Here is a 20463-nt window from a genome sequence, read left to right on the forward strand (position 1 = left end):
CCCATACATTTTAAAATGCTTATTTGTTTGTTCTTATGGTATATCAATAGTCTCGCTTACTAGTTAGCCCATTGTATTGATTAATAATTAATTCTAGTTTCATTTTTTGACTTCTGGGGTACCTAACCCTAGTGTTATATATCTCCAGGGGCTGCAAATGTGGTGCTGGAGGTTTCATGTGGGCTACAGACCACTGGTTACCCACCTCTGCCTTATTGAATAGTGATCATGAATTGCTTTTGCAGGCTTAGACCCTAACCTTAAGCCAACATCCATACCAAATCTCCAAGGGATTTTAAACTCTTCAGGGTCTGCCAGTAGTTCTTTCACTATTTGTCTCTATAACATGTGGTCCATTCCAGTGAATATTAGGACCTAGGAAAAAAGTGAGGGATCCTGAACTCAAATTTCCCACCCAAAGCTTTGGAGGATTTCTAAATCTATTGCTGAAAATTGGTCCTGGTCACACTTATTTTCTCTTCGCAGACAATGCTGTAGAGCAATTGGCTTTACAGGAACTCACTTTTGTGCACTCACTTTTGTTGATATTTGCAGCTAGGCAACATGTTAGAGACAAAGAAAGGATGTCCATTACCATAGCAACACCAGATGCTAACATACTAAGTAAATAAGAAAGGCCCTACTAAGACCTAGTGCTTTGTTCCTGCTAATTCCTCAGGGTACTCAGAGGAATCAATAGGTAGAAGTTTAAAGACTGAGAGATTTCAAGGTAAGACCAAGCAACAGCAAACATAGAGTGGAGAAATGCAACTGTTAGTAGGAGGTGAGTTCAGTTACTGAATTCCTATTTATAGGACTGAACTATTCCAGTTACCATTTAGTTATTAAACAAAAACCATTTGTAAGAAGTATAAAAATAATACAGTTATATAGTTAGTTACCATGTCATTAGCTGTTGGTTTAATGCCAGATTTCAGGGTCATGAAGTTCAGGTTCCTGCTTGTTTTTATGTGTTTTAATTTATATATATTCATTTATATATATTCAAATTGGAAGATAATTAAATGTAATTCTATTCTGTTAAGCTGTTGCAAATTACAGAACATCTTTTTGAAAAATAACAAGCTGTCAAAAATACAGTTGCCTTACTAATTGACAGGAAATTTATCATAAAAGTGTCCTAATTTTATGAACATATAAACTTAGAAGCAAATACTTTCTTATGCTCACAGTATTCCTAATTGGCCAAAAATCTGGTGTTACACCTCTCAGAAAGTGAACTCTGATGACTCTGGCCACTGATTATAACTATAAATGCTAATTAGCTTATATAAAATCTGTTTTGCTGTACTGATCCTTGGTTTTCATAAATAATCATCGGATGGAGCTATTTATACTACTCTATTTATTTGACACATAAGACTTAAGCAGAGGCTGGTATTAGAAGATTCATGAAACAGAAATTTCACTGTTACAGAAATGAGGATTAAGAGATCACAAGGTGCAGGATGGGGGCAATCCACTATGAAACCATCAATGCTCAGTGAGGGTAAATATAGGCATGATTCAGTAGCTGTGTTCTTTGGCACAATCATCTGCTGTCATATAAGAATTACAAGAATAAGGATGGAAATGTGAGCAATAGATATTTCAACTAGGTATATGACACTCTACCAAAACAGGCAGACAAGTGTTTATAGTAGGGGTCTTAACAATTTAATATACACATACAGTAAGTATGGGAAAAACAGAAAGGACAGATGGGAAAATATGAGATTACTTCAACTATATATGCTTTGACTGAAAAGCCTTGCAGTGCAGCCTTTAAAAAGGTAATGGGGATGATTGGCCTCAGGTGTTTCTGAAGGCAAATATTATGACTATCAAAATAAATGAGTGGAAGTATTGGGAGGGAGCAGAAGACATGAGATGGCTGATAATGAGGGATCTGGATAAGTGAAGGCTGCTGGAAGGAGTATTTAGGGATAAATAATTGGGCATATACCATCCTGAAGCTGAATCTTTCAAGAATAGGAGAGGTATAATTTATAATTTGGTTTGGCAGTTGGAGAGACGATCCCCAGAATCTCTCTCATCTAATTTGGGACAGGGAGAGGCTGAAGACATATGTAGGATACAAAGAGAGTTCACTGTATTGTGAAATGCTGAAAGTTCTGTTTTCATATTAATTTTGGTCTCTAACATACCTGTGAATTGGGCAGTAATAAGTATCTTTTTGGCTGTCTCATGAAGTTAACTTTTCTGATTGCTGCTGCTGTTACTATGTTCAGCTTACAGTAGTTTCAAATACATTGCAATTGAATCAGAAATAAGTCAGCTGAGCCCTTAAACTCAGCTAACACTGTAGGGCCATACAAGTTCCAAATTCATATAGAAATCCCATAAACAAGAGGCTCTTGCTGGCATTTGGCTGTGCATAGTATACTAGCTGGAGGAAACAGCAAGTAGACATGTGAGTGAACAAACAGAAGCAGTCACTTCCCCACAAAGACACACTCTCAGTTCAAAAATAATTCTGTATCTCTGTGATCCAACAACATTTGTTGTGTTTGAGAACTGTATCAATTTAGTTTGGGCTCTGTGACAATGTCATTAAAGTCATAGTAAACCTTACTTCTTTAATGCTATAGCTTTGTGGAACCTCTGAGAAACCAGTTTCCCCATTTGCAGGAATTCCTGGTTTGAGCCTCTTCCCAGTTCCCTATCTTGCTCCCCACCCTTTTCAAGGGATACAATAGCTTGATATCTTTTCAATTATCCCTCTTAGAAACCAGTAGGACTTTTTTTACAGAAGACTAAATGCACCAACCATAAAATACGGATGTTGATGGGAGGTGGGGGTATGGCAGGTTTGAAGATGATTGTGGATTATCTTCAAGCTACTTCTGAAGGAGTAAGGAAGTACCCTAAGCTATCCATCAATGCTTGAATGTTGATGTAGTTATTATACTTCTAAATCACCCAGTAACCATAGTAGCCAGGGCACTGAGTTTGTTTATGCAATATAAAATAAATAATAAATACTGGAAATATATTCCAACTTCATTAATTGGCTGAGTTCTCATATTTTCAGCCTAACCAAGAGATCCTACAGACTACAGAAAAGGAGGACAATGTCTCTGAGTTCAAATAGCTAATTAACCCCCAAGATGAGAGTCCTTAGCCAGATACTTCCTTTATCCTCACCAATGATAGAGATCATTTAACATTTTCCACAAAGCACTGAACAAATTTTGCATCAGTATTCCCAGATCATTGCAGACAACATAAAATCATGATCTCTAGCTATCTGTTACTATCAATAGACAAGGCTGGGGAGTAGGAGGAGCACCACTTTCAGAAAGAAAATAGAAAAGTTTTCCCAGGGTCTAACTCTGAAGCAGGCTCTGCCAAACTGGGATATCTAGATCAGTGTTTCTCAACCTTGGCCGCTTTAAGATGTGTGGACTTCAACACCCAGAATTCCCTAGCCAGCATGTGCTGGCTGGGGAATTCTGGGAGTTGAAGTCCACACATCTTAAAGCAGCCAAGGTTGAGAAACACTGATCTAGATCATACCTGCAGTTGAGGGACACACACAAGAATGTGTCACTGGATTTTTCAATGTGCTTATTTAGAAAAGCAGGCAAAGGGCACTCCAGATTCTATTAGGGCAGTAGCTCTGGGAGAGAGATATTTATTTCTTCTAATGGCTCCTCCAGTCTGCTGAGTATAAATCTGTCATGTCAATTATTGTCCAAACCATTTTATTTACTTAACATACTTCCATTTTCCTTCAACAATCTTTGGGGAATGACTAAAACAAGTGCAGCTCTTTCAGTTGATGCTAAGGGACTCATTATTTAATCTGAAAAAGCTGAGTTTTAATGATGATTATTAAGCCCAAGAATATTTTCCATAGCAGGTAAGTGTATAGGCACAGCTTGTTTGATTACTCACTGTGGTGGAAAATGTTAGAACCCTGGAACTTGCAGTGTCTATAGATAAGCAGCAAAAAATCCCAACATTATTTCTAACAACAAAAGAAAGAAAATGAAATATTGGAAATTTTGCATGTTTTGTTCTGGCTACAATATTGCAAGATATTTGATATAATAAAAGTTATAGGTTCTTTTCCTTCTTGTTTTTGTACAGTAAGATGTAGGTAAAATGCATGACAGTTTTGGCTGTCAAAACCTAAAAGTTTTAGCACTTCCTAAAAAAAAACCAACAGTGTTTTTTCCCATTTTTTAAAAAAAATACAACTGAAATCACAGTTGTTGTTTTTTTGGGGTGGTTTTAAGGGGAAAGAATCCTGGCATGCAATTTGAATTTTGTGGAGTATTTACAAAGAGGAATCTCTGAGAAAAGAAAACAAACTGAGGGCTTATTCACACTGCCTGGTTCCCCCATTGTCACCTTCTATTAAATCCTCATTCACTGTCAAAGGGACCTCAGGACATATTTTTCTGCTCTACTTCTGAAGTCCACTTTTCCATGTTATGTCACCTCAAGAGCACCTGTCCATTTTGGACAGTGTGCTTAAATTTGTTGCAGGCGAACCCCAACAGCTCAATGGCTACTTCACAGAAGCAGGAATGCCCCTTTAATTGAGTCAGTGCTTACTATAATCTGTAATATCTTTTAGAACTGTTCTTCCCATGAGAGCTAAAATACAGAATAGTATAACTCTTGCCTTAAAAAATAGAAGGTTGCTGATTCAAAACCTGGCAGAAATGTATGTATCCACACATTATTTTTTCTTTCCCTGAGCTGCTTACTTTTCTCTGAGCTTTGTTTTAAGTCTAGCAGTGCCTGTTTCACCATTACCCAGTCAAGTAGAAACCTTATTTTTTTAAAGGAAAAGTAAAAAGTAGGAAGCTAGGCAGAAAGGCAGGAAGGCAGGAAGGCAGGAAATTACAAATCTTTTTGCAGGTTTTGAACCAGCAACTTCCTATTTGCAAAGCAACTGTTATAGCCTGTTATAGCACTCACTGTTGGCCTCAAAGACATTAGAAAGAAACAAGAAGAGAGAGATATAGATATATTTTGACAGCTTAAGTTTGCATGTATTCAATTAAGCTTTGTGTGTGTGTGTCCAGAAAGATCCACCCACAGGAAGGAAAACAATTGGCAACTGCTTTTCTAGAACAGAAAGATGGGTGGGCACAGCAGTACAGGAATCCCCCAATGGAAGCACAAGGAAGCCTGCTGTCTGGACTGAATCCCTTGCAAGCTGTTGCCAAAGAGTGTAAGGCTAGACAGGATTTTCTTAAAATGGCTTAGAGTCAAACCAACAGGAGCAGAGGACAGAAGCAATTTACATATTCAATGCAGATATGTCCTGATGGAGGAAACAAACATTCTCATCATATATCATTTATATGTATGATGTTTAGTACCAAAGACAAATCATGAAACAAACAAAATAATAGATTTTATGGAAAGCTGTTGAGTTACTGAATGTATAAATTTTAGTTTATTGGCATTGAAACTCACACACCAACAAAACAATAAAGATAATGTTTAAAAGGCCACATCTTCTTTTTCTGAGAGTGTTAAGCCCAATGCAGGTCTCTTTTTCATTAAAAAAAAAAAAAAAAAAGTAGCTCTAAGTCCAACTCATTTCTAAGCCCATTTAATTATGAAATGTTATAAATATAAAGCATCCCCTTCTGGTAGCGTTTGAATTACCTTCTCTATTCCTATAAACTGTCTTATTTGGAGCCAGAAAGTCCATTATTCTAAATTTATTTCCATTACAAGTGTATAGTTTGTGAATCAAGGCCATCATTGAGGGCTTCTGAATGTATCAAATATTGTCTGAAAGAAAAATGATGACCGTACACGGCTACCTAGTTTTGTCCTAACATTAAGAGAAATAATACTTCACCTTGCCTTTTATAAAGAAATGTTTATATGTGTTATATAACTGATGTGTTATATAACTGATTGAAAACATAATAGTCAAAGTTTTCAAATTTATGAATATGAACTTACAGGTCACTTCCAGCTTGGGAGAAAGGAAAACAGATCACATGGTGCAATCTCACAATAAAGCATAAATCTATTCTGTATCCCACTGATAACTTTGAAGTTCAGTAATAGACATTGCCATCAAGTCATTTACTTTTTCTCTCCTAGACTGATCTTCAGCAAAATGATATAATTAATTAAGCATTCTTTATTCCAGAATCTGCATTATTGCTTAAAACTACTATAAATGGTAAACAGCCTGGTCAATCCTGATACGCATCAATTAATGGAAAATGGAGTGGTGGACCAAATCTTAGCAGGCTGAAAACAAAGGTATAATTTCTCTTGTTTCTTCCCCATGGTCCTCTAATAAATCTCACATTTCCTTTCTCCTTGACCTAAACAATTTAACCTTTTGTTCATCTGGAACCCTATGAAGCCCTTGGGTTCATTGCATGTTTCACCATCTCCATTTCATTATTACCATCACTATTATAGTTTCGTGATGAGAAAAAAGCTTACCATGATATATAAATATTTGAAATGTGTTATTTCTTCATATGGATACTGCTTTACCCACCTTAAAATCCAGCTATTTATGGATTACAGATTCTTTCATATTCCATGCTATGGGGCAGATGGAATCTGCAGCCCAAATTGTTGGAGGTCTTCAACTTCATTATGAACTATAAAACCTAGTTAATACAAATTCTGTAATGTTGATAATCATATTTTGTAATGAATATAAGATTAAGCTGCCTAGTATGAAGGCAATCAAATGACTTAAAATTATTCATTAGTGGCCTTTGAATGATAGCATGGATATAATATATATATATATATATATATATATATATATATATATATATATATTCAGAACTAAGTTCCACTGTGGTCAGCTGGCCTGCTTCCAGGTATGTATCCAACTGATAGAATGCATATATTTCAAAATCATTTTTTTACTTAATTTGGGCATTTTATCTTTTTGTTTAAAAAAAATCTAAAAACATTTTAAAATGTGTTTATATATATCTCTCTCTTTTCAGAATTAAAAAGATACACTCCCCCAAAAATAGCAAACCAGAAAAAGAAAACACAGAAACCAACCTTATTGAAACATCAGAGCACTGCAAATGTGGTTGGATTTTTCTCAGTTACCCTTTAAAGTTAGAATTTCTGGTACTTTTATCCCAAAGACCTCTATAGTTTTTAAAGAGCAAAATCAACTGAAAGACAACCACAGAGAAGATTAAGTCCAAACGAGCACTACTACTTAGGTCCAGAGAGACTGTAATGGAATATTATAACTTTCATGGAAACAGCTTTAATGAAAAAGACTTTGAGCAAACATCATAAAACTCTGCCAAATGCTGGAAAAAACATTGCTAATATCCCTAGCAGATTGTCTTCAAAACAGGCCTCAACATCCACTGGGTCAGAGCTTCCTGCACTTTCACCAGATGTAGTGGGCTTAAATTCTGTTGTTAAAACAAGCCCTGGAAAGAAGAGGCCCAAGACTGTGATAGTATCAAAACGGTCGAGTATTGGAAGTATGTCCCAGGATCAATGGGATCGGCCAGTTATTCCACCAAGACGACCGGGCTTAAGGGTGTGCTATATCTGTGGCAAAGAATTTGGTTCACAATCTCTCCCTATTCATGAACCAAAATGCCTGGAGAAGTGGCATATTGAAAATGACAGACTACCAAAGCATCTCAGGAGAGCACCGCCCATTAAACCTCAAGCTCTCCCTGGAAAGTCTTGTGGTATAGTGGCTGAAAATGAAGCAGCAGCTCAAAGTTATCAAGCTCAGCTCCGGCCCTGTCAAAACTGCGGTCGCACTTTCCTTCCAGACCGTCTTCTTGTACATCAAAGGAGTTGTAAAGCAAAGTCTAGTCCAGATTCTTCAAACTACAGTTCTTCCAAATTGCCTACATCTACAGGTTATGGGCCATCATCTTCCATATCAGACAAGGTAAATGAGAAGGCATCATACCTATGAAAGAGGCCCAATTGTTCTCATGTGCAGACTTCAAGATGACATTCTACTGCAATTGAAGTTAATGGTAAAGTCTTCACTCTTGACTTCAGTCATGCTAGGATTACATTTCAGAAAATATAAATTAGTATGTTGCATTTTAAATAAATAGCAGCAACAACAAAATCTTAGATGTTCAGATCAAGACTCATGTCTAGGATAAACTAAGAAGAGAGATGCAATCATACTATTTCGTTTAAATAAGATACTCAGCATAACAGTTTGTTCTTTTGTAGCAATGGTAGCAATTTAATGAATATGAATGTAAAAGTTAATATGAACCATATAGAACATTCTGGAATTTGAAATTGCTATAGCAATGCTAGGATAAAGACTAATATTTTTCAAAATACTGATTTTTCTGAAATATATGAGCATGTAAACTAACTTCTATTTGTGATGGGACTCATTTAGGTCTTTTCATATGTCCTACATGTTAGATTAATAGATGTGTGGCAGGGCAGTACAGAGGGTTGAAAGTTGCTTCTTGCAGGGTAGGCAAAGAATCCTTCATGAACTTGTCCTCTAACTGTAATTTACAGAAATTTAGAGAAGAAATTATATTCCTTGACAATCCTCTAGGGACACAGCAACAGCTGTGAGCATCTGCTAAACCATAAATTTATTAAGGTTTCCACCTCTACTATTTCCTTCAGGCTGAATGTGCATGGGAAAAAAATTAAAATTTAAAATTTCAGCTACTATTACAGGACTTCCTTTTTCTTTTCACAGAAAGGGTAAATGAATTCAAAAGTCCTGTTTTTGCTTCTTCAAATAAATAACTCTTCCTCGTAATGAAATAAGGTAGAACAGACTATAATATGACTATGTCATCTACTTAAAATACTACTACTAATAATTTGTATTATTATTGGTCGCACAGTCAACCAGTTGTTTAGACTGGATCTGGCATTTTTATCCACCTATTGAGTCCTTCCCAAGGACCTGGGATAGGCAGATGTTGTTGTTTGATGGTGTTAAAGGTATCATCGCAGGATGTAAGCTGTTCTAAGTAAAGCTGCCGTTTGCAACTGACTGATGGTGATTTTGTCAATGGCAATGGTCTTCAAGTTGTTGTTATTAGTCAGTTTCTGTAATGGTTTAAGGCATCAAGCTAGCAACCAGGAGACTAAGTTCTAGTGCCGCCTTAGGCACAAAGCCAGCTGGGTGACTTTGGGCCAGTCATTTTCTCTCAGTCCTAGGAAAAAAGCAATGGCCAACCAATTCCAAAAAAATGTAGCCAAGATAAGTAAATGAACAAGTTTAGGCAGTTATCAGGAGTCCAGAATGACTTGAAGGCACAAAAAAAAAATAAAAAAAATTACCTGAGGCCATCCAATGAAGCTTAAGTAGTGGGAGATTAGATTAGTTTTTGCCAATTGTCCACCTACTTTAAGCCTTTAAGGCTAAAGGAATCCCCTGGAACTCTATGGAATGTGATGCTACAGAATATGGCAAAAATCAGATTCCTTGCTAGAGGATTAGCTTTTCTACTAGTGCAAATCCACAATAGCATATATTGAACACTAAAAAAAAGAAAAAAGAAAAAGAAAAGAAATATTCTATTTTCGATCTTTTTGTTAGGCTTTTATCCCCTCTAAACTTTTAAAAGTTTGGGGTGCCTTATCATAGTCAAATGGTTACATAGAATAGACTTGATTCAAAGTCAGTAGCACGAAGGTACCGGACAGAAGTTTGAACGGAAGAAATGGTAGCATCAAGGCCAGTGAGATACATTTAGAAACAAGCAGTGTGTCAACAGCGAAATCTAGAATTCTGAGGGCTCAGGTTAGAAATAAGTCAAAATCAAGCAAGTAGAATGCATTTGTTGATCTAGCAATTACTGATCCTTAACTGAGAGCTTTTCTCCCAGAACTAATGAATCTGCACAAAATTCAGTTGGAAGCGATTAGTGTTTTCTTTTACTACCAAGGGGATCCTTATTCTCCATACTCAGTTGGGCTCTTAGATGTACATTCCTTTACTGTACAGTTGTTTGAAACTGCACCCATGGTATCTATATTAACTTAGAACGAGGTAATTTGGCTTCTCTCGCTGATTTGCATGGGAAACTTTCAGGCATAAATGAATTGGAAACCCATCCTCAGGGTCTTTCTATAGCAGTGTTTTTCAAACTTGGCAAGCTAGCTGGGGAATTCTGGGAGTTGAAGTCCACGCATCTTAAAGTTGCCAAGGTTGAGAAACACTGTTCTAGAGGCTGGCCTGATAAGGTCTCTCAATGAACAATAGAGGATCAACATTAGTTACAGGGTACAACTGAAAATATAGGATCCTAGCTGTGGGAATGAGTCAGAATTTTAATCAGAAAGGGGGAACAATATGTGGGCGGTTAAACTAGGTGTTTGAGAGCTTTCATGAGAAGCTCTTTAACAGAAAACACAGGGCGAGTAATTTCATACTCCTGGATTATGGAAATAACAATCCTTCTGCTTCAGCAACTTCTTGAAAGATATGCTTTTTTACTCTGCTTTTTTTCTCTGTCATTCTTGTAGTGCTAAGAAGCAGGTAACTATCAAAGGACTTCTACCAACCCAAAACCATAGTGTCTGAAACCCTTTAAAATCATAGGTTACAGTTAAACTGGTATCAGTCGTAACTCTATTCTTAAAGATAACTATGGGTGTTTCCTTTACTTAGAAGTCATACTCCCTGTACGAGACCAATAAAATAAAAATGCTCCACTGAATTTTTATGCTAGGCCTGATTCATTCCCAACACTCTCCTAAGTGGTTTCTGAACTGAAGAGGAAGCCACTTTCTCTATTATGTGCTTGTTAGTTCAACATAGTTGCTTTGTTATGCAATTGGTAATGGAAGATACAGGCTCATTTGGATTAACCAAGTTTGATTGCATCTCAAGAAACAGTCTAAAGCAATGTTTCTCAACCTTGGCAACTTTAAGATGTGTGCAGATCAGCTCCCAGAATTCCCCCAGCCAGCATGCTTAAACATCTTAAACATCTTAAAGTTGCCGAGGTTGAGAAACACTGATCTAAAGCTCAACTGCCTTAGCTGTGCAAGTCTGTTTGACTATCCTGCTTCTTGAATCCTGCTTCAGACAGCTTCTTGGTATGGGAAACATAATCATTCTGATATTCTTCTAGTGACTGATATTCCAGGGACTGATATTCTTACAGTGCGGAAAAAGGGCTCTGATCTTCCAGGGAAATTATTTTCCTACTCCCTCCATAGACTGCTATTAAATGCTGTTAATGTCTTGTTTTGATGCTGTTCTTGTCAATATACGGCAACCACTTAATTCCCTTGGCTCTGTTTCTTGACTATCAGATACTGCCATCTGCTGCTTTTCTCTGTTGTATGTCTTCTTTCAAAATAAAAATACACTTTTGTCTCCAGTCTTTCCTGTCACTGCTCATCAAAAATTGAAGGATTTCTATGTTCTCACTGAAACTGAGGGGCTTATATAGAGATATTTCTTACCCTGTATTAGCCCTGGAGGTAGTCCAGACAAGAAACACATCCAGGAGTACTAGCTCTATCTTTATTGTAAGGTTACGTTAACATAATCTTGCAAGACTGAAAGCATTTCTCCCCTCCTTTCCTCTTATCCTCCAGAAAACTAGGGAAGATCCCTTTGGAAATGTTTCCCATGCCGTCCCTCCTTCTGTGGGCTGAGATACCTTTTACACACCAGTTGTCCAGTGTGCAGCTCTCCCTCCTGTCTCCCAAGGTCATTCCCACATACCATTACACCCTGAAAGCCATGTCTGAATTCCAGGACCATAACATCATTTTAAAAAATAAGCCAAAAAAAGCTTCATTTTTTTTTTCCTTCAGTTTCCAGACGGATAATTGTATTACTCTGTTGCATTAAAACCACCAAAGAATTTGGCAACATCTAAAAAGATTTATTAAGGCGTAGGGTATTCTGGACATTATGATCATCAGATGTATGGATGTTCTAAGAAAGAGTACACACACTCAAACACATCTAGGAAATGGATAATAAAAAGTGGACAGAGGGAAATAAAATATAGGAAGGTCAAAGATTGACAATTCACAAAACCATTTTTGGTTCATGTATATGATACAGACATTCATTCTCTATAGGGCTGAGTGAATTATTTCTCTGTTTGATCTATAGCTAATAGATAAATGCTATTATCACTGGATGCAATTCTGCAGATCAAATTCTTCCATCTCCCTTCATTGTTTCCATAATTACTTTCAGGGACCATTCTGAACAAATGTTGGGGTAAAGATAGGAAAACAGGGAACATATAATCACGTGGTCAGTTCAGGGAGTGCTAGCAAGGGAAAGAACTATTTTCTGTAACTCTGCTGGGCTATCAGTTTTTGAAATTGAATAAAATTGAATAAAGGTAGAACCAGAACCCTTGGCTACCTACCAGTTTTAACAATGTTTTCCATCCAGATCATTATTTTTCATTAAATCCTTAGGAAAAAATAATGGACCAGAAAACTCTGGGCTTTGAAAGAAAGATTTCTTAGGATCTGAACACCCTTAATATACAATTGTGTGTAAAGCCTCTGAGTGGAATTCTCTACAGTATTTTAGACAATTGCCCTCATAGCTCCAAGGTTCTGTAATTTGTGGCAGTCCCATTATGACATCGTGACACAAATGACATTCAGTATGCAATTCCTGTCATTTGTGTGATAATGTTATAATGCATGTGACTTCTATTCCATCGCTTCTCCCTGTTTGTCTTATGGGGGCTAGAACTCCAGCAAATCAATAAGTATATTTAACAATCAAAATAATTTTGATGCTGAAGTAGGACCTCAAGGTTTTGAGTAGCCTGGAGGCAGAACGTTCATCTGAGCATTCTCCCCAGTTTTTCTCCATTGTTTCCCACCCACCAACCCAAAAAACCAATAATAAGGAAAGGGGGGGGGAAACCTGAAACACTAAATTAACTTATATTTTAACCAATTGATTTGCTGCCTTGAATGAATAATATTGAGCCATTGGATTCTTTCAAATATTGAACTATACTTAGGATGGGGGGGGCCTTCATGATAGGGGAGGCAGGACAATTATTTCTCCTTTGAAAAGTTCCTATTATCAAGCTGTTAGCAAGTACAATACAGTGATCAAAATGTGTCTTCATTTTTGCCACTCAAAGGTAGTTTTGAATCTTTTCTGTTTTTAATATCTGGGGACTATTTCCCAGATGTTGGGGAAAGAGGCCATAGAGTCTAGCAGAAGAATTCATGCCTTGCATTTAAAAAATCTCAGATTTATTCTCTCACCTGTCCAGGTTAAAGACTCCAGTTAGGATAGGAAGATCTGCTCTAGCAGATGTTAAGAATGTTTGCCATAGTGGAGACAAATTACCTGAATCAGTATAATAGAGGGGCTAGCAACATTTTCAAATATCAAGTGCTATTGTGTTACATCCTGCAATAGCATAGGCATACTGGCCCCAATAACAATAAATGCATCAAAAATTACCAAAATCTCACCAGATCATCAGGTCTCATCATTTTTGGTGATTGTATCCTGAAAATTCACCTATTCTCATCTAAAATCTTCTGAGGTTTGAGAATGCCAAAATCTCAAAAGACTGGATTACTTAGTGAGATTTCAGTCATTTTTATTAAATCTTATTGAAAATAAATTTGAACTGATTGCTTTTATTAAGGTTAAATTATTCTTTTAATTATTTTAAGTTAATGGGGAGGACACAACTGCCATCTAGAAATGTTGAGGAGTTAATTCACTTTAGACAAACATAAATCAATTCAGATTTATTAATCTAGATCAGAGAAAAATCTTTTGCAAGCTGTTACACAGACTAGGAGTATCTGGAGGAGGGGTCGAAAAGGTCAAGAGGACAGCTGCATCTGATGACCAAAGCCTGCCCCTTTTTTATGTGCATCACATGTTTGACATCCATCAAAAAGGCCAAAAGACTTCAGTCACGTGGTTGCAGCTGTCATCTTGCCTCTCCTGCAGACACCCCTGGTACAGGCCCATTTGTAATATTTGTAACCTTTTCTTTCAACTTCTTTCTTACCACCTCCTTGATGAAATGCTCACAGTAGATTTCATTAAAAAAAAACAACTTGAAAACTTGGAAAATCAGTAAGCCCCCAAGAGATTCATGGTAACTGGTGCGAATATTTGACTAGGAACTAGGAATTACCAAGCTCTGAATCCATATTTTATAGACATTAAAATACCTTATCATGCACTTTGGAGCTTGCTTTTTTAACTCATGTCAGTAGAGCTCTCTTTAATGCAACATTACTCCCTTCCTGCAATTTAATTTAAGAGATCAATTGTCTTTTAACTGCATTTGTTGTTTGCAGTCTCCCATGATAAGACGGCCTCCTACTATTATTTGTTATATTTGTGGCCGTGAGTATGGAACCCATTCCATAAGCATCCATGAACCACAGTGTCTGAAAAAATGGCATATTGAGAACAATCAACTGCCAAAACATTTGCGAAGACCTGAACCTATGAAGCCGGTTGTCAGATCCATAGGAGGTAAGTTACAAACAAGCACTGCAAATGCAGGATAGGGATAAAGGACAACCCTTCAGGATAAGACCAGTTTGAGAAAGGCTGCGCCAAATTCTTTGGTATACATGAGATCCATGGCCTCCCAGAACCAGCATTGCCATGACAATATGGCTTCTAGAGTGGGTTTAAAAGGCACCAGCAAGTTTAAATAGGTACTCTTCACCCTGCAGAGTCAATATTCTGGAGTTTAAAATTAAATGCTTCCATCCTCGTGATTGCAACAACTATGTGAAGAAGGGATGATAAGACATTAAGCTCTTCATATGGATCAGGGACCTTCATATGGATCAGGAAGCAGTCATGACATAATTGAGGAGAACCTGTGCAGATTCCATCAAAATTCCAGAATACCTTATTCAGCATTTTTTTTCTTTCATAACTGGGATACGTATTTAAAACTAAAAAATAGGTTACCTTTAAAATGTTATGACAGTTTGACATGAACATAGCAAAAAACATCAAATATACAATAAGAACTGTGGAAAGATTATAAACTTTGGGGCCCTAGAGAATGGAATCCTAGCCAAATTTTACACCTTGAATACTTGCCCAGATCTAGTCCTCTGGATACTGGGAGTCTTCCAGGAGTAGAATATGGAATTTATTGCAGATTCCATGACCATCCTTGAAAAATCAACTGTGGGTTTCACATAAGATTCTATCTTTAACAGAACTTCCTGCAAATCTAAACAAAGCTATATAGACTGGTTGTTGCTACAAAAAATTTGAATGTCATATGAGGAGCTGGTTCTTTCTGTGCTCCACTATTGATATGTGAGAAGCTGAATATTACCTGAACTGTTCTAGCTATTCTTAAATGTGGGAATGGAAGTTTGGTTTGCTACAGGAAGGGAGTTCACAGATTTCTTGCAAGGATGCGCAAATTCAAAACAATCTGAATTGATGAACTGATCAATTTGGATTTTCACATCAGGTCAGAAAAAGTGCATTTGCACATGCCCCATCAAAGCCAACTGCAAGTCCAAGTTGTTACCATTTTTTTTTTCCCAGTCTGATTCAGAAGTGCCTGACTCAATTCAATACTTTAAATTACCTTGGAGATTGAATTCAGAAATGTAAATGGATTCATCAAATTGCCTTTGGATTGAGTCTCTGAACTGGACACTTGCACAGTCCTAGTATCTAGGAGCTTTTAAGATGGTTAGAAACAATCATACAATACGTTATCCCAGTTTTACTCTTTTCAGAAAGGTTCAAACTATATGTGATGCAAGAGTTGCATGTTACAATCCAACAGCTCCTTTTCTTTTGCTGGGGCTGGGGCTGGGGTAGCATACATAATGTTCTCCCTAATGTTCAGCCTTTTCTCCCCAACTCCAGTGCTTCTGGACTCATATTGGCAAGATAAATATGAATCTGGAACTCTGAACTTTACATGAGACAGAAAGCATTGGGGACAATTTCTGGGGGAAGAGCGACTAATAGGGAAAGAATTAAGCATTCACTTTCTCCACTCACTTTTTAGCTACAAAATACCCACTCCCAGAGAGCTATTTTTGAAAGGAGAAGAGGCCAACGTAATGCTGCTTTACATTGCTTAATGTGAAATATATAGCATGCACATTCATTTCCTGAAAAGGAGTATATTTGCTTCAGCCAAAAGAAGAAATACAATTGATGGCCCATCTAGCAAAGAGGGATATTAGGAACATACAAATTAAAAGATGTAAGGCTTGCCCTTATATGAATCATATTTCAAGCATATGGTTTCTTATGGGAAAAAAATATAGCATTTTGTCTGTGATAAAAATAGTCTTTTAAAAATGTAGCTGTTTTTAGGAATTTTGCACTTAGTATCTTCAAATCTAGTTAATGCATTAAAAGCTGTGCTTTCAAATGCCATTCCTTTTGAGAAAAACAAACAATTTGCTACTTTTCTCATCCTTCTCTGCCAAGAGGAACGTGAGGTTCAGATGCTGTTGGTATAAACTTCAGCTAAAGGTAGCTCTGTGAAAAAGAAATTGCATTAAATCCCCCTTTTAAGTCAAAAGTGGGAGCAAGGATTTTGATGCAAATTATAGTATTTAAAATGCTTGCCAGCTGCCTTAATCTCTAAATAATTGCAGATAAAGCTGTAGCTGAAATTGCTACGTGTGGGGAAGGATATGAAAATGGACTTAACCTGATGTCTGCCGATTTTGTTCTTTGGGTCATTGAGTTAACAGTATTCTAAGTCATACTGAAGACATTAAAAAATGAAATTAGAATCCTTTATCCCAAACAGCAAGGGTGACAAAGTGAGCTAGAGAATTCTGCACACTTTTTCTTCATCTCTTTGGCTACATAATGTTGGCTCATTAAGCAGGATTTGTTTTTTTAAAGAAAAAGACATGTGGTAAATCAGGCTAATATTTGAAGTGTAGGCAAATACATTAAGAATGTGTAACATAGCACATGCTGAAATGGTTTCTCCAGAAGTACAAGATGATTCAGTTTGTAGTTAACTTTATGTGACCCCAGAGACAACAAGCAGAGTTTTGCTGGGTTTTTCTTCCCTCATAAGGACTATGATTTTGTTAAAACTGAAAGGCTCAGTCAACAGGTATTTCCTGAAAATATTTTCCATAAAAGCTGAGTATGGTTCTCCAGAATGAAAACTGATATTCTCTCTCTCTTTTTAAAATTTTTCCAGCCAAAGGTTACTATGATCTTGATGCTTTAAATGAGTCTGCTTGGCAAAGCGCCCAGAGCCAGCTAGTTCCATGTGATATTTGTGGCCGTACCTTTCTGCCAGACAGACTGATTGTCCACCAGCGGTCATGTAAACCAAAGATACCAAAATAAAGCCCTCCTCATGTCAAGGATTTAAAGAACAAAATTGTTCTCTAACCTCTAAATGAAGGTTTCAACACTGAAGAATCACTGAACTATATGGAATCATTCCAAATATGCCCTGTGTAAAATTAATGCAGTATCGATTATGTGGGTGACATATGGGACATGTAGCATCTGACAGTGTTTTGCAGCAATTATTGATGAAGTGGCCCATAAGGGTGAAAAGAGCCTTTATAGAAACATCTGCAAGATGGAGCCTTCACAGAATGGACAGTGGCCTTCAGGCTCTTCAGTGATTACCCTTCTTCCAAGTATTGCAATCTCTGTTAAGAAACGGTTTTGTTTTATAGACCCCACACTTAGTAAATCATGTATAAGAATGCTTACTTTTAGCAATGAACTTTCTGTTTAAGGGTTCAATCTACAGCAACATAAGAAACATAAAATTTTGATAGCCTTCTTCAAAAGTGGGTATATTATTTCAAATCTTGTTTTTCAAATACTGAATCTTTGATTTAAAACTTTGCCTATTGGTTCTGAAAGTCTTGGGGCAAAGGTCAACTGTTCCCCATAATCCCCATAATCCCATTGTCAGATTTAATTTTCTAGCTTTTCTAGTTTAAGTATTTAGTAAAATCATCTGTTTTATTTCAAGATATGGGGAATCTGGGCACTGTTTTACCTTTTTCTGAAAAAAATACAATTTCTTGTAATTGTAAATCAGAAATTCTTTCAATTTCTACTTACTATTTTTTTCACAACTAATTTAGTGACGGCCTAAAACCTGTAGCTTGTTTCCCAACTCTTCTATATCTCAAGACTCCCTTTACCTTTTCCCTGTCTCAGACACAAGCTGTGAGCTGTTATTTGCTCTTCTGTATTCCAATTCTTCTTGTTTCTCTATAGTGGGGTGCCTCAGGGTTTGATGCTCTCACCCGTCCTGTTTAACATCTACATGAAACTGCTGGGCCAGTTTGGAGTTCAGTACATCAGTATCATCAGACTATGCAGGTGATGTTGTCAATGTACCGACCCAGTATCTGGAGGTTATTTGGGTCTGGATGGGGAGAAACAGACTTTGACTCAATTCTGATATGACCAAGTAGCTATTTGGGCCCCCTGGGTCAGAGACCTTTTCATCTTTGGTCTTGGATGGAGTTGCACTTCCCCATTTGAGACTAGTGCACAACTTGGGGGTCCTCCTGGACTCACAACTACTGCTTGAAGAGCAAGTGGCAGCTGTGGCCAGGAGGGCCTTTGCACAGGTTTATCTTCTGTTCCAGTTGCACCCTTTCCTTGACCATGAGGTCCTTCAGGCAGTCACTCTTGCCCTAGTCACTTCATGATTGGATTCTTGCAATGTGCTCTACATGGAGCTGCCTTAATGACCATCTAGAAGCTACAGATGGTTCAAACTGCAGTGGCACCTGCAGTAATGGGCACTTCTCATTATCCCCATATGTTATCATTGCTACATGAGTTGCATTGGTTACCAGTCAGCTTCTGGATGCAATTCAAGATGCTGGTTGTTACCCATAAAGCCCTTTGTGCCTTAAGGCCTGGTCGTTTGGGGGACCACCTGCATCCAGTTGTTTTGGCCCACCCAGTGTGTTCAGGCACAGTGAGTCCTCTCCAGGTCCCCTCAATTACATGTTGTCACCTTGTGGGACCAAGGAAGCATGCCTTCTCTGTCACAGCCCTTGCCTTCTGGAAGAGCATCCCTCAGAGATACATACGGCCCCACTCTTCGAGCATTCTGGAAATTCCTTAAGACCTGGTTCTGTTCCCAGGCCTGGGGTTAGAGTATCTGTGGAGACCCTGTGGAGTCTTTTTATTAACGTTGTAAAATGTTATTTTACTTGGGTAGATTTTTTTAAAAAAATATTTAATATATTGGATATATTGTAAGCTGCCCAGAGTCTTTTTGGAGTTGGGTAGCCTTAACAAATCTAATAAATAAAATTAATAAAATTGTTCAAAATTGTAACAACAAATGTATTCTTAGATAAGAATAAAATAATGTTTTTCTTAAGAGTACAGCCCTGGTATTACAAATTAAAAACAAACTCTGTGAGAATGGCTTCCCTGTTATTTATTGTATTTATATTCTGTTTTTTCTCTGAGAACTGAAGGTGGCTTACAGGGGGCTCTTCCCTAATTTTATCCTCACAAAAAGAACTTTGTATGGAGGATTGGGCTGAGAACAAGTGATTGGTTAAAAGTCACCCAGTGAACTCCATGATCAAATAGGATTTGAACCTGGATCTTCACACCTGAACCAGTGTACTACACCAACCCTAGTCTCACCACAATAACGTCTAGCCAAACTGATACATAATGTGGAAACATCAGAAGTCTATTTCTCATAAGCAGCAGATGTCTATTCTGGCTTTCCACTTCATACAACTAGTTACCTGAGAGAAGAGACTTAGCCTACACTTGCTGGCCTTCCTGTGCCATGATCCTATGGCCACTGCCTTCTACAGGACAGAGAAAAGCTTTGAAGGCTGTCTACATGTCTGTATGGGTGTATGAGTGTGAATGGATGATTGAAAGGACAGGTGGATTTATATGATACAATGCAGAATAGTACCAACCCAGAAACCAGTTTTGTATGCTACTCCCCCATAACCCATCCTAGCTTATTTTTTAGGGTCCCAGGGGCTGTGGAGTACCAGCACATGGAATGGAAACCTTGTTTTACACTCATAGGCTATAATGTTGGGCTGAAGATTTGCTGCACTGAGTTTCCCAATTTGAAGAGCAGAAGACAGAAGTGCCAGAAGGGAGGGTGGGTAGTGTTGGAATTGCCTTCAGAATTCAGGCTGGAGTGGGATATCATTAATCCTCTGTATACTACAAAATAGCCCCCCTGTTTGGGCATCAGTGATACGAGTTCTGCCATCACTCCCACAGTCAACTGCTTTCTTCTTTTGTTTACAATGATTACCTGACCAAAAAAATGTTCAGGTGACCATACAGTGTTATATAGTCCGGTGATCACTATAGAGAGAATAAATGATGGTAAGCAGCAGGAATTTTCACACTATTAATGAGCACACCTAGAGATTGATTTTTAACCTGAAAGTTTGCATGCATACGTTAGTACTATGAAGGTTCCTGTTGGTCCATCACAATCTCCCCCCTTCTATTCA

The 20463-nt window shown here is 37.5% G+C and overlaps 1 protein-coding gene across 1 annotated transcript; it reads left to right on the forward strand.

Annotated features, from left to right (window-relative positions):
- The first annotated feature begins 708 nt into the window (after positions 1-708).
- On the forward strand, positions 709-19359 carry ZNF475 (zinc finger protein 475). Its single transcript, XM_007420562.2, has 5 exons — positions 709-784; positions 6155-6270; positions 6984-7912; positions 14296-14476; positions 17166-19359. The coding sequence occupies exons 3-5, from the start codon at positions 7250-7252 to the stop codon at positions 17315-17317; spliced, it is 996 nt and encodes a 331-aa protein (XP_007420624.1). The 5' UTR covers positions 709-784; positions 6155-6270; positions 6984-7249; the 3' UTR covers positions 17318-19359.
- The last annotated feature ends 1104 nt before the right edge of the window (positions 19360-20463 follow it).

The sequence above is a fragment of the Python bivittatus genome, unplaced genomic scaffold (assembly GCF_059951505.1).
Source record: "Python bivittatus isolate LINGU-HERP-01145 unplaced genomic scaffold, Pbiv_v1 ctg000850_np1212, whole genome shotgun sequence".
NCBI lineage: Eukaryota > Metazoa > Chordata > Lepidosauria > Squamata > Pythonidae > Python > Python bivittatus.